Source organism: Falco punctatus, assembly GCF_963210335.1.
Source record: "Falco punctatus genome assembly, chromosome: 4".
Classification (NCBI taxonomy): Eukaryota; Metazoa; Chordata; class Aves; order Falconiformes; family Falconidae; genus Falco; species Falco punctatus.
This window is the reverse complement of record NC_137583.1, coordinates 24,202,775-24,216,604: the sequence shown is the minus strand read 5'-3', so window position 1 is coordinate 24,216,604 and position 13,830 is coordinate 24,202,775. Positions and strand designations below refer to the sequence as shown.

The window sequence follows — 13,830 nt, the reverse complement described above, 5'->3', positions numbered from 1 at the left end:
CTTCCAAACTTTGGCAGTTTTCTATACTACTTACCCCAGAAATTGTGAATCTTTCAAGTACTGTTGAAGTAACAATGAATGTCTTACCCCCGCATCACAAGGAAAAGCTGAAAAAAATGTGGTATTAATATAGCTACAAGGCCAAGACTGAAAAAAACCTAAACAAAAATAGCCAAAGCCTATTATTATTTAAAATATCACAATTCAAAGATTACTGTGGGACCCAGCTGCTTTAGCAGTAGTACTTTACAATACTAAGAGTTAAATTTATGTTTTTTCCCCTCGCTTCTCCCTGCTTACTGTCCCTCTGACATGTACCTGAATTCTCTGTCATGGAAAGATGATCAGAACACCTCTGAATGAGGTAAGACTGAAATTTGTGTTGCAAAGAATTGGATAAAAGCAGAAAGACAGGATGCTTCTTTCCCTTGGGTACTGGAAAGAAAACTGAAACCTTTTGGACTATTTGCCTCATAGGAAAATGAAGAGAAAGAACACATCTAAGTGTGCATACAGTTTTGCATTAAACATACTTAATAAAAGGTTTTACAAGGGAACCAAAATTTACTTTTTCAAACACAGACTAGAATGATCCACTGTATTCCTGTTGTTTGGCCTTCACTTTCAGGTAATGAGGTATTTGGCAGGACTTTGTACCACTGCATGCTCTTCTTCAGCCCTCAGGTACTAAATGAACATCAGAATAATTTGTTATTCTCTGGTGTTTTTCACCTTCAGCTGTGACCCGCCACTTCCTGCAGCAGTGTGTTCCCACCGCACCGCACTTGGCAGTCGTGTGTGCTGGAACCTTCTCTCTGGTCCTGACCTCTCACTCAACTTACTGCTGCTCCCTCGCTGTCAAGTGGGACAGTGCTACAGCTCCCACTGAAAACCACTTGAATTTTTAATGTACCTATTCAAGTTGGACAACTCTTCATTCATTACCAGTCTAGCTGAGTAACTAGTAGGAGGCTCCATTTTCCAATGTTCATCTCTTAGAGCCAGCTGCGGGGTTTTTTTCTAGTCTTCTTTTATTCTGACCCAAAGGAGCACTCCAGAAAACAGCAGTGCGCTTTCTTGCACATGTTGAGGATTTCTCCAAAAATTTACCTATCTATAACATCTGGGTTTGTTTATTTTTTTTTAAACATATTTTATCAATAGTTCTTTAATGACAAAAAGTACAGCATTTATGCACCTGCTCTAACAATTCTAGTTGAACAGACTTTTGTGTCAATTACTTCCTTGTATCTGTCAGCACCTTGCACTTTGAATACTCAAAGCCGTGGGTCTGGCTGAAGAAAGAAAACCAAATTATATCAGAAATATTATGAGCTATTGCATTCCAATGACAAACAATATGCAATCTAATTGTTTTTATGCTAGAATGCCTCTAAGTTGTTTTTTTTTAAGAAAAGTGAAATACACAGCTGGGCTGATGTTATTGCTAAACTAGTCCATGGTAGGACCTTGTCAGCATTTGATAACTGGACTCTTAGGACTAGCCCAGCTAAATGAAGGTATTGTTTAACAAGCTCACTGTCACTGCCATGTTGGGTTAAAAAGACAAGACAGGACCAGCAAGACCTGCAATGGTGCTGTCAGAGTGTGGCAAGAGGACCAAATGGAACGTCAGGTGTGACTCAGTGGTCTGTAAAAACAAAACTTCATCAGCTATTCATGAGAGATGTTTTTAAGTGTTTCTCATCTTAGAGAGGAAGTTGCTAAGTTTTTAAACGTGATGTATGGGAAAAAAAAGGGTATTTCATGATTTGTCAACAGGAAAAAAATCAACATTTAGGTGGTATGTGAGAGCTAAAATTAGCAAAGTTGTTACAGAGTTAGTATCACAACAAAACGTATCCACATTGCAAGGAAAGAGCTGTGGGAGGAACAGGGGAGGCAGCTGCATGAACAAGGTTCCGCATGGACTTTGTGTTCAGTCCTTTTCTTCTCCCAGACTTCTTACATAACTTCGGAAAACTCAATTTCATCTGCAAAATGGAAGAATTTCCTTTGTTTCCTTGTCTAGGGAAAGTATAAGATTTCAAGCGTGGACTGACGCTTGCTATACATTAAGCAACAGGCAATAATTTAAAAAATAAAAGTACTTCCTACTCTTGGTGGCTGTGCAAATAGTCAGCTAATGTTGGCAGAATGAAATGATAGTATAAAGTTGTGAGGCTAGATCCAAATAACATACTTTGCTACTAAAAATCAGAAGCTACAGTGCCTAACTTAGCAATAGCTGCCTGGCGTGGAATCCAGAAGTCCCTGTCTGGCCTCTGTTCCGTGAGGCATTTGCCACCTCAGGAGGGGATGGAGAGTAGCTGGCCTGCTGTGCACAGATGGGATCTATGCTTAAATCCAAGGCTAAAGCTAAAAAACTGACGCAGGGTCTGTAAAATTCCTGTCCTAGGACCCACATACCTCAAGGATTCAGGGAAGTACCACCTTGTACTTGACATTTTGTGGGCAAATGCAGTCTTCCAAAGAAATAGTTTCAAGGTTCACTTTTCAGACACAAATTAATGCAGGAAAGGTGGTAGAGAGACTGTGTAGATATGTGACTGCAGATGACACCACATAGTTGAAGGATGGTCCCTACCCTCACAATTGTTTCTGCATTTTTACGCAATTGAAACTGAATAGTCGTTGAGGAACTCTCCAATGCTCCCTGCTTTGGGTGTACCCTCACCAGTCAGGCTGTCCGGGGCTGACAGATCTTTGGTTCATTTCTACACGGTAACAAACCACCCTCAAGTCAATCCTCCAAAGAGTGGACAAAGAACGTTCCTTAGAAATTAGGCTGAACCATAGCAAATTAACACAACGCACCCGCAACTAATTGTTGCCTATCAGGAGCTGCTCTGTAGCTAAAGGATTTAAGTTGCCTTGGAATTCAGTAGATGTAGCTAAAAGTTAAGCAAACACAGGATACTCCTATGAATGATGAGACTGTGAGGTAGTTTTCGTATGTTTGGTTTTGGCAAGTCATGTATATGCAAGTATGCTTTTCTGTCTGCTAACACGCAGGAGTCCACGGAATCTGATCCATTAGCAGTGATAAATGTTGTACTAGACAAGTGTCACTGACTGGCTGTATACTGTTATTTGACAATTAAGATTAAAAAAAGTTAGCACTGATTTACATTTTTATGACAAAGATCAATTCATACAATCCAAAAAAGTAGGAAAAACAAATCTACAAAAATGGGAGACATTTCATACTTACAGAATATGCCAATATTCTGTTTCACAGCTGTGTTGCTTAGAATGTGTAACTGGAAAGAAACATACGCCACAGAAATAACCTGCTATAATCTCCTGTCAGTCTGCTTCTAACATCAAACAGCACTACACCTGTTACTTGGTGGACCATTCACCTATCTGCTAAAAACTACGCTGCTTTGAATTACATGTGTGCAGTCACACAAATATAGATTCTAATTGAAGTATGGGGCAATCAGAATATAGGTAAAGAAATGTTTTCTCTGCCCATCTAGCCTCTTATAAAGCATGGATCTGCCAATGGGCCTGTATGAGCTGGTATGAGTCTGCTCTCTGCTCCTTAGGAGACAATAGCAACTCAAGTGGTCCACGCTGCCCAAAAAGGCCTCCCACTACCACCTAACCTACTGCACTGTGATGGGAAAAGGCAGGACTCAAAGCATCTACCTTCTACGAATGCTAGCCGATATGCCTGTGCAGGAAGCTGGGGAAGTGGCTGAGGAGGAGAAAAGTGCCCCAAACCTAGGATCCAGTCTATATGGCTGACTGGTTGCGTCACCTTGAGATAAACTAGGCAAGAACCCGTCATAAAGGAGAAATAAGGCAATCAAGGTATGACCTGTGTAAAAATGTGTCATCCTCAGAGTGGATAGGACATGGATTTAGGGTTGATAAATGCAAAAGGTAAGAGGCAGAAAAAACCCCAAGCATTTTACGTATGTCATCTTTCCACCAACGTAACATTTCAGGTCAGGTCCTCAGAAGATGGTGATGGAAACCCCTGCACACACAAACACGCCCACGCTTTGTGATTCACAGGCAAATCGAGGCTAAATGTGAGAGACTGAAGTTTCATCAAAAACAAATTATTCAAGCAAAACTGGTGTTGGTCTGCCACTTACAATCATTAGAGCCTGGATTAAATTACTCCTCAGTGTAATTTACTTTCTAAAACAATGAAAGTTCATCTGTACACGTATTCTCCAAACAGATGACCTGATCTTACGTCCCTACGCAGTGTTCTTAAGATATTCCAACTAGAACTTCTGAGTTTCATCTGCACAAGGCCCCTAGAGTCATTGGTTCGCAACACACGTAACAAAGAACAGAGCTGAACCATCAGGAACTTGGCATGCTTTTACATGCTGTTTAGTCTTTTGGATCTGACTTACCATCATCAATTTAACTGAGTTTATGTTTCGGAACTTAACAATACAGAGATCAGTTGTTGGCATGTTTCACGGTGACTATCCCTGCTTAAACTCTGTGTTTGCTATTTAAAGAGTCCGGAGTGAGTAACAATGTTATTCCAGTATTCCGTTCCTCAACGTTTCACTTCTCTCCAGAGAAAGCCGCTGAAGATCCTTCCTGATATCAGGATGATCTTCCAGCTCTTCATATAACGACCGAACAATGTCCAGTTTCCTGTAGTCCATCGGTTTGACCAGACTGCGAACAACCTGGAGACATCTCTCTTTCAGGGTGAACACTGAGGTTAAAAACAAACACACACACACACACACACAACACCTCATCACGAGGGCTCTCGCTAGCTCACCTCCAACACAGACAGTACTCCTCCAAGTACGTGAACACAGGGCGCACCGTGCAGCAGCAGCGTTTGCAGCATGCTAGGCGCACTAGGAGGGGAGAAGGGTACATTGCCTGCCGTGGGGCACCCTAAAAGAGCTGTCAGGGGCATCTTTAAAGCAATAAGTCTGTCAACAGCTCTGCTCAACGCACTACACAGCTCTACCTAGCAACCCTCAGGATCTATTCCTATCTTTGAGGCAGTTTTTTTTATCCGAGCGCTCGGTTTCCCGCTGAGGTGCAAAGCGCCCAGGCGCGGCCCCCGGCCCTTCCCAGGGCACACGGAGCCCCGCTCCGTTTACCTGGCAGCGTGATGTCCGCTTTGTTCACGTTGGGAGCCGCTACGAACAGCTCCTGCTGGTTGACGAGGAGCCCATCGTTCGTCCCCGCGTCCCGGAACAGCCAGAGGTGACCTGGTGCCCAACGAAGTGCAGACGCAGCGGTTATCGCGCTGCTGAGCCGCGGGGTGCCCGGGGGAGGCCCGCGCCGCCGGCCAGGGGGAAGGCCTCGGCCCGGCTCCCCCGGCGTGGCCCGGCCCTCCCGGCCCAGCTCCCCCGGCTACCCCCAGCCCGGCTCCCCGAGCCCGGCTCCCCCGGCGCACCCACCCCGGTAGCTGTGCATGAGGCGGCCGGTGCGCGGCTGCAGGACCGGGTAGGAGCGCGGCCTGCCCTCGAAGTCCACCCAGATCGGGAGGACGGAGCGGGGACTGCGGTTGTTGAAGACGACCTCGGAGAGCTCTCGCGTGTTGACAGAGCGCAGCCCCGGGCCGCCATCCGCCGCGCCCCGGGGTGGCCCCGGCCCCGGCCCCGGCATCCTCCCGCCCGCTCCCGCAGGCGGCGCGCAGGCGCCAGGGCGAAGCGCAGGCGCACGGCGGCGGGCTCGGCCCCCCGGCGGCTGTGAGGGGCGGGCCCGGCAGCCGGGTCTGGCCGGCGGCGCTGCAGAGCGCCGTTACCGGGCCCCGGCCGGGCTGAGCGGCCGGGAGGGCTGGGGGGAGGCCGCGCTCCGGCCTCACGACGTGCGAGCGCACGGTAGCGGCAGGCCGTCGGCAGCCGCGGGGCCAGCGCCCGTCAGGCCGCTGCTGCGGGCCGGGGGCACAGCGCCGCGGGGGGAGGCCCGGCCTGCGCCTCCGCCGGCCGCCCGGGGACCCCACGGGCCGCTCCTGGCCTTGCTCCGCCGGGGCAGCGCGGTGCCGGCCTGCGCGCCGAGGGGCAGCGCTGCCCGCACGGGAGCAGCCCGCAGCTGCTGCACAGCCTCGGCAAAACCACCCGGCACCAAGCGCGGGCAGCTTTTCGTCTGTGCGTGCAAAGGCCTTCAGCCCTTCTGGAAGGATCGGTGAGCTTCCCTTGGTGATGGTTTGCTTTTTCAGCTCTGTGACAACAGACACCCCTCAGAACACAGCACTTCATGCCTGAAGGCAGTTCAGCATGTTTTTTCCAGTCATTGTAGATTACAGTGCTGAAAGTACCAAGACGGCACCTTTTCCTTGCATGTCTCAACACCTCAGCATTTTCTTTTAGAACGCTTAACTTGCAACAAGACTTTGATGAGGGATCCTTTTGTAGTTTCTGTACTGTCCCTCTAGCAGCCTGTGAGGGAAGGCAGAGAATGACACACTGTCAGTTACACGTTCAGCTGTACTGAAAAAAAGAAAAAAAAAAAAAAGTAAGAAATGCTGGGCAGGCTTGCTTGCTGTCCCTTGTTCAAAAGAAGTCGCTTCCACCGCTTTCCTTCTATGAGAGGAAAACTAATTCACATTATGGAAGGAGCATGTATTTCAGATACTGTAAGAACCTGTGTGCAGCACTGTGGGATATATATAAACAATGAGGCTGATTTTCAATTAAGACAAAAACCTGTTATTCTTCAGTGTCTGGTACCAATCCTCCATAAAACCTGAACTGCAACCTTTAAGAGAAACTGCTCGAAATCATACAACTTAGAGCAGATTCACATTTATAGGATAGCAGAGATACATGTCTCTCAGTGTACGTCTTCCCATTCCTGCATTCTTTAATGATTTCAAACTTAGTTTCCTATGAAATATGACACAATTATGTGAGGCTGTACATTTTAATGTCATGAGTATTGAAAAATCAAATATAAATTCTCTGCAGCAGTCAAGAATCTTACTTCCCATACCCTGAGGTTAGTTAAAGCCTCATTTGCTAAGTCACATCTTGAATCTATTTAATGTTAGCTGTGGTTTAAAAAACAAAACATGACCTTCTCACCTTTCAGGCCAAAAGGGATGACAGGCATTTTACTGGTCTCGTTCTAATCTTCAATTTGAGAAAAAAAAAACCCCACCCAAAACCCAACACTTCAAAATGCACACCTTAAGGTCTTAAAATGTTACTGTGCCTGGATTTCCTTAGGGAAAAACCCCAAAAACAAAACAGTAACAAACCACCAAGGTGTTAATGTGTTTTAAGAAAGTAATGTATCCAGGTTAAGTTGCAGAGTTCAACAGAGCAGGAGTAGATAGCCACCTCAGTGTCACATGAACTGTGTGGTGTGGGAAAGAATTAAATGGACACTGCTGTCATTATTTTATCCAGATGACAACTGTGTGGTAAATGAAGGGCTGCATTATCCTCCACTGGACACGGACTAGAAAAAGAATACGATAAAGACTTGTCTTCTATGCAAAACTTCTGAAACTTTAATGCTTGTTAATTCACTTCTAAACACACATACTTATGAATAACACTTTAATGAAAACGGCAAACTGGTAACTAGTGTTTTCAGCCTCTGATGAGCAAAGAGCAAGAGGCTTCAGAAATCACAGTACATTTACAGAAGAAAAAAATATTTGCAACTTCAAGTTATTCAACAGGTAATACATTTTTGTAAATATTGTGGCATAACAATGGCAGTTAAATCACCTAATGAATTTAAGCGTATTGCCACCTTGATGCGTCTACAGTAGACACTGAAAACATGAACTTTTAAATATAATTGCCAAAAGTATCTCTGTTCTCGAACAGTAACTACAGACAGTTTGCTAAGGCTGTGTGTGCTACCCCCCTCACCCATGGCAGTGGTACATTAAAATAGATATTTACTAGGAATTAGCACTAAGCTGAGGTAACAGGTAAGAAAAACAGTAGCATCAGCATACTGTTTACTAATTGGCATTTGCGTATCAGACCATGAAAAACAGATACAGGTTTATTATCACAGTTTACATTTATGCAGTGGTGTAAGTTAGAAAGCTTCAGTTTGAAAAAATCCTACATTATGGGAAATAAATTAACTGTTACCTCCAAAGCTGCCAATACATGTTTTCTACTATAAGCAGAGGAAATAAACATTTAACTGAAAAAATACAACGGACATGGTAGACAAGACTCAGGCAAAGAAAAGCATTACTAATTCCACTACTGAATTTCAGTTAGGGTGGCAGGGAGGAAAGTGATTTAAATAATGTTTCAGAACACATAGTACAACTGATAGCTCTGAAGCTGATCCCTGGTTCAATATTAATGTTTCACGATTTCTACACAGGTTGTTTGCGTGTTGTTGGTTTGTTTTTTTTTTTCTTTAGGAATTGACAGACCTATGCTCTCAGGTGTCCACTTTACCAGACTGCTATTCAAGAAATTCTTGAGGAGTCTCCTTTCTTCCACACAGGTTACCAGAACGATCTTTTTTCTTCTGCTCTTTCCCAGGTGCGTTTCAGAAGATACACTGCCGCGTGAAGTCCCCCTACATTCACCCACACAGTCTGCGCTTTGCGCCAGATGTGTCCCATTCGTGACAAGGCCTACAATCAAAAAAACAAAACAGCCAAATAGCGGTGGTAGCTTCAAGATACAGTAATAATGGTAAAATATTATTTAGAAATTACTTTTGATTATTCTAAATCACATCTGATGGCACTGTCAAATGACTCTTCAGGTCCAAACCTGTGTTTAAATGTTACTAATTATTGCTCTAAAACCAGATCATCTTCTGTAATGAAGTCAGCTTACCATTTTCTCCTCAAAATATTTTCAAGTGTAAAAAGGTTTGATTTTCTGTCACAGAACATACCTTGGCAAAGCATTTCTTGTCCTGCGTAAGCAGCACAGCCCTGCCTGTCCCTGGTGTGCAGATCCGTCCCATCTCCGTAAGGCAGGCTGGATAGAGATCCCAGTTCTTCTTCTTTGACCCCACCCTGCAAAATAAATTAAGATCCCCTTTGCGATCATTGAAAAAAATCACATAACTGTTGTTGGTCTTACAGACATGATTAGCTCATTCAGGGCCACATCTGCTGTTAATTTCAACCTGTGTTTTTAATATAGAGTACATCAATACTTCTTAATTAGACCCACAGGTAATTAACTAAAATTGAGAGAACCCTAAGCCTAGACAGGCAAGCACATGCAGTAGTGGCAGTTAAGCGTGGTAACTTTACCAGTGATCCCTCACCTCTTTCCAAATGGCATATCTGTCACAATAATGTCCACAGAACCAGTCCGCAAAGGCAGATTGCAAATATCCCACTGAATGATGTCTAATGGTATGCCCATGGAAGTACTGCTGCAAGTGCAAAGACAGTTATCTCAGACATGGTTTACTGAGTGTATTTTTAATTTGAGGTGATTTATAAGGTTAGCAAAAGAATAAATAAGAAAATAAGAACAAGACAGTCCAATGCAACAATGCAAAATGGATTTCTTTAGGAAAGAAAATCACTTGTACTCTTCTCACCTTTCCTTATCCTCATTTTTCTTTAGCAAAGAACAGATGTTGTTTGCTGCTCTCTTTACAGCTTGTGGGTTGTTATCACCAGCAATATGGTAGCAGCTAGGCCATTCTGTAGCTCCCTGAGGGGAAATATTGATAACAAGCAACATTAGCATCAACATTGCTTAATTTAAAACAAAACAAACAAAAGAATGACTCAAATAGGACAGAATACAACAAAGCAACTGGAAGCGGATGTCAATGATTTTAAAATTCTGTAGCAGACACTCGTTATGTCGTGCACCTTAAAAGCTCCAAATGCTTTTGGATTTAGTTTCTTCCTAACTTAGTTACCTACAGCTTTGGGAAGGAAAACAAGGTCACTTACAAAAAGTGTATTTGTATCTGTTTAGAAGTTGGTGAGGTACTTTTGGAGTTCGCTATTCAGTTATTACCAAGAGAACTCACACATATTGTTCAGTTGCAGATACTGTCAAGTTTTATTAAGTGAAAAAATAAAGGAAGAATCACCTCTATTGGTATTGCACATGTACCACACATGGGATCAACTATGATATCCGTGGGCTGTGGATCACAGAGTCTGAGGAACAGAAGAAAAGACAGGGTGAGGAAAAGGAATTTCTGTAAGGAAGAAAAACGGAACTTTAATCACTCTGATTCTACCCTTCTAACAAAAAACCTATGTGATTATTTCTTCTGTTCATTAATTACCATTTTATAAGCAAAATACTTTCAAGAATGTGCTAAGGTATTTTGAAAATTGTCTAACAGCAAATGTTTACTTAGCTGGAAAACATACACTTAATAACAAAGCATGCTGTTTCAGCAACCTTTTTTTTGCCTTCAAGAATTAACAGAAATGGCTTTTGATGAAGCAGTAAGGAGATAAAAGATCTAATTTCTGAAACAAAATAACCTGTTAACTGAGAATAATATAGTGCTACGCAATTGCACTGACCTAAGCATGCCATAAGCGAGAGTTGAACGAAGAGTTGTGGGTCCAAAATGCGTAATATTTCTTCTGTGAAGACTCTCTTCGGTTAATGCAATACCCACAACTACTTCATTATTGTGAATGTTCAGAAGAACCTAAAAAGAAAACTAACTAAATTTCAGGAGTAACAGTTTTCCATAGTATGCCATACTATTTCCATAGTATGACTTATGAGAAATTTAGATGGCAATTTTAAAACCAGGAACTATGTATAAAGAGCATTCTTGGAAGAAAAGCAATGCATCACTTTAATGGCAGTAATGGACAAAATCTAGGAGAGCATTCACACATTTTCTCGTTCATACAGAACGAGCACGAGCACCTTCTCATTCATGCCAAATCTTTCACACAAGACTTCAGAAAGTACTATAACCATTATGCTGACTTTTTAGAAGTTCTGTTCTTCTAAACAGAAGAGAGAAATCAGGCAAGTCCTGCAAGTCACAGTGAAGCATTTGCAAAGCAGCAATGAAAATCAGATTCTTGGTCCCCTCCACTGTATTAATTTGGAAGGTGAAAATACTGTTACAGGACAGTGAGCCAGCTGTGAGCAGACTTGCAAGAAAAAAAAGTTTGTCTGCCCCATAAAAATGGTGGCCCCGTCACCTGTTGGTTGTCCTTTCCAAATCTCTGCTTTCCCCATAAGAAATAAACATTGGACAGTTAATGTTAACCCTTTTTGTTCCCTTCACCCATAAAACTACAGCTTCTGGATGGAGTATCTTCCGTTAACTTATACCAATACAAAACAATGGATTAAGGAAAGATTTAATGAGGGTAAAAGTAAAGCATGAGGTGCCTACATTACATTTAAATATGAACAAGAGCAAATGCTAGAGGGGGAGGTAATACTTAGTACCAGAGCTTTTACTGTGGCTGAGGAAAGCTTTTGAGCAACAGCTCAGCTGTACTGCATGCAGCAATGTTCAGTCAGTTAACGTGAGAAGACAACAGTGTGTGCAGACCAAAAGAGGAACCCGAGGAAGAGGAGAGGAGCCCTCACTGGGCCAAAAAAATAGAGAGTATTATTATGGATAGCCAAAGCACTAGCAAATGGTGGGATCTGAGGACATGCATAATGTGTCAGTGAAATGAATGCTTCTGAGGCGGCCATGATTTCAGCATTACACCTGTTTTTAGCTCCAGAGTCATCTTTTGAAAGTATTTTGGAGATCTCTAAGCATCAGAATTAAGAACTATGAATTTTTACAACAGAAATGTAGGTATTTTGAAGGCATAACACTATACCTCAACGTCAAAGTTAGTCATGTCAGCTTTCCACTGGAAGTGCTCCTGCACAGCTCCACCGAAGTCTCTTGCAGCCTCATTTGACGTGAAACAGTGCTTGTCTCCCGCTCTATTGCACGTCACACGGAACTTCAACACCTTCGCCTTTCCTTCGCTTGTCTTACTGTCACTGGCCTTCGTCTCGCTCCCAGAACCCTCTTGCAGTTCGTCTTTAGCATCTGATTGTTCATTATCCTCCTCCTCCTCCCCATTCTGGGATGCCACTCCTTCTGTCTCTTCTGTATCTTGGCTGTTGGCAGGTTCTCTACCTGCACTGTTTTGGGCACAGTCCTCCTGTTTACTATCGTGTTTTTGATCTGTTCCTTCCTCTTCTCCACTGTCATTCAACTTCTCTTTGCTTGCAGTACTCTGCAGATTATGTTTTTTGCGTTTGGTCTTTTTCTTTTTTAAGCTGTTGTTCAGCTCCCAAACTTTCAAGGGATCGGTCCAAGGCAGTTTTTTAACCAAATCTTCCAGATCCTTTAGAGCATCTTCCTTTAAAAGGCAAAAAAAGTAGTGCTTTGAAGTCATTCCATCTCTTTAAAAAGCTTCATTTAAGCCAAGCTTACAGCTTTTTGTGCATTTTTTGCTGTAACTAAACGGAATTGCACTGAAAGTCACAGGACTCATAGTATTTCATTGTTTATCTTGTCAAACAGCTAACACTAAGCTAAGTGACTGAAGTGATACTTTACTGTCCTGCATCTAAGTGTGACCTACAAGCAGGGTAGTGGCTCTCACCCTAGATTTTTGCCTATGCAAATTTAACTGAAGAAATGATGCTGGACAACATGACTGTGCTGCCATTTTAAAAGCCAGCAGATATCAAATTAAAAAACCAAAACCCACAAACCCCACAAACTTGTTCATGAAACTGAAAACTTTCTAAAACTGATTTTAAATTAAAAAACCCAAAAAGCACTCCAAAACCCAGAACTGATTGAAAAATGAGGGGTGACTCACCTTATTTTCTTTAAACTGATAGTCTTTGAACTCCTGAACAACAACAAATAAATTATCCACTGACCTTAGACGATGGACCTAGAAGAAATGAGAATTACTAACCATTTACGCCTAGGGGAGCATGCTTATTCTCATTGCAATGTGGTCACCGTACACCTAGGCGTAAGGCACCTTCCCACCTTTGTATAGGTGCGGGGATGGCTGTGCGGGCAGGGGCCGGGGCCAGCCGCCTCCGCGCTGCCCTGGGCTCCCCGCCTGCGGCTGCCCCTGCCCTCGCACAAACCGCACCGCCCGCACGGCGGGGCAGCCCCGCGGCCGCTTCCCAGCCTGTTCCGCCGCGCACGGCGGGTGAAAGGCTTTAACCCAACGCGGGGCGCTGGCAGGGGCAGGGCCTTGCACCGCAACCCCCGCCAGCCCAGAGCAGCCGCGGCTGCCGGGGCCGGGGAGCGGGGCCGGGGAGCGCGGGCGGACCTGCGGCAGGCCCCGGGCCGGGACCTCGAAGTAGATCTTTCCGCGGTCCCTGCTGATCCTGGCGGCCGAGCCCAGCTTCTCCTGCACCTCCTCGGCCGCCGTCAGCTCGAAGCCGGTGGGCACGGTGGCGCCGATAACCACCGCCAGCTCCGCGCCCTCCTCGCCCAGGGCCGGGGCGCCAGCCGCCTCCGTTTCCGCCATGCCCCGCCGCCGAGGAACGCCGACAGGCGGTGACCGCCGGGCCGGGCCGCGCCGGAGCCTCCCGCCGCCCAACAGCCGCCACGGCCGCCACGCGCAGCGTCACACGCCGCTTCCGCTTCCGGGCGGGGCGCCGCGCCCGCGCCTGCACACGGCGGGCAGGGCGGCAGCGCCCCCTGCTGCCCCTCAGCGGCCTCCCCGCCGGACCGCTGCTGGCGCTGCGCGGGAGGCTGGGCCGCGGCCCCGCCGTCAGGGGGGGCCCAGACCGCCCCGTTACGGCCCCTCCTCCGGCCGCTGGTTGCTGCCCGGGCTCGTTAATGGAGCAGCTGTCGCCGGTGCCAGTGCCTGTCTCCCAGGCAGCGTGCGCGCCGAGCGACCAGGCCCGCGTCGGACGCCCAGCT

The 13,830-nt window shown here is 45.3% G+C and overlaps 2 protein-coding genes and 1 long non-coding RNA gene across 5 annotated transcripts in view; 1 reads left to right on the top strand and 2 right to left on the bottom strand.

The window, feature by feature from the left end:
- Window positions 1-2,966: 2,966 nt before the first annotated feature.
- Window positions 2,967-5,671, bottom strand: VHL (von Hippel-Lindau tumor suppressor). The gene is made up of 3 exons (XM_080387664.1): window positions 5,427-5,671; window positions 5,124-5,234; window positions 2,967-4,720 (listed from the first exon to the last, which is right to left on the bottom strand). The coding sequence occupies exons 1-3, from the start codon at window positions 5,632-5,634 to the stop codon at window positions 4,536-4,538; spliced, it is 504 nt and encodes a 167-aa protein (XP_080243790.1). The 5' UTR covers window positions 5,635-5,671; the 3' UTR covers window positions 2,967-4,535.
- A 47-nt stretch (window positions 5,672-5,718) lies between these two features.
- LOC308063954 overlaps window positions 5,719-13,830 on the top strand; it is a 35,458-nt gene continuing 27,346 nt past the window's right edge. Inside the window, exons 1-3 of one of the 3 annotated variants that reach the window (XR_013928134.1) lie at window positions 5,724-6,153; window positions 8,493-8,648; window positions 9,977-10,116. This is a non-coding gene — a long non-coding RNA (uncharacterized lncRNA). Of the gene's footprint in view, window positions 6,154-8,492; window positions 8,671-9,976; window positions 10,117-13,830 lie in introns of those variants that run through there. The other 2 variants (XR_013928133.1, XR_013928135.1) reach the window with 2 other exon arrangements.
- On the bottom strand, window positions 7,521-13,558 carry THUMPD3 (THUMP domain 3 tRNA guanosine methyltransferase). Its single transcript, XM_080387637.1, has 9 exons — window positions 13,232-13,558; window positions 12,761-12,838; window positions 11,759-12,292; window positions 10,475-10,605; window positions 10,027-10,096; window positions 9,520-9,635; window positions 9,238-9,348; window positions 8,857-8,980; window positions 7,521-8,587 (listed from the first exon to the last, which is right to left on the bottom strand). The coding sequence occupies exons 1-9, from the start codon at window positions 13,430-13,432 to the stop codon at window positions 8,456-8,458; spliced, it is 1,497 nt and encodes a 498-aa protein (XP_080243763.1). The 5' UTR covers window positions 13,433-13,558; the 3' UTR covers window positions 7,521-8,455.

Bases quoted from the DNA above. Each gene is read 5' to 3' on its own strand.
- VHL (XM_080387664.1), bottom strand. From the start codon at position 5,634: ATGCCGGGGCCGGGGCCGGGGCCACCCCGGGGCGCGGCGGATGGCGGC. The intron at 5,235-5,426 runs GTGGGTGCGCCG...GTTGGGCACCAG, and splicing joins CCTCATGCACAGCTACCGGG to GTCACCTCTGGCTGTTCCGG. The intron at 4,721-5,123 runs GTAAACGGAGCG...TTTTAACCTCAG, and splicing joins AGCGGACATCACGCTGCCAG to TGTTCACCCTGAAAGAGAGA.
- THUMPD3 (XM_080387637.1), bottom strand. From the start codon at position 13,432: ATGGCGGAAACGGAGGCGGCTGGCGCCCCGGCCCTGGGCGAGGAGGGC. The intron at 12,293-12,760 runs GTGAGTCACCCC...TGCCTTTTAAAG, and splicing joins ATCAGTTTAAAGAAAATAAG to GAAGATGCTCTAAAGGATCT. The intron at 10,097-10,474 runs GTCAGTGCAATT...TCTGTTCCTCAG, and splicing joins CTCGCTTATGGCATGCTTAG to ACTCTGTGATCCACAGCCCA.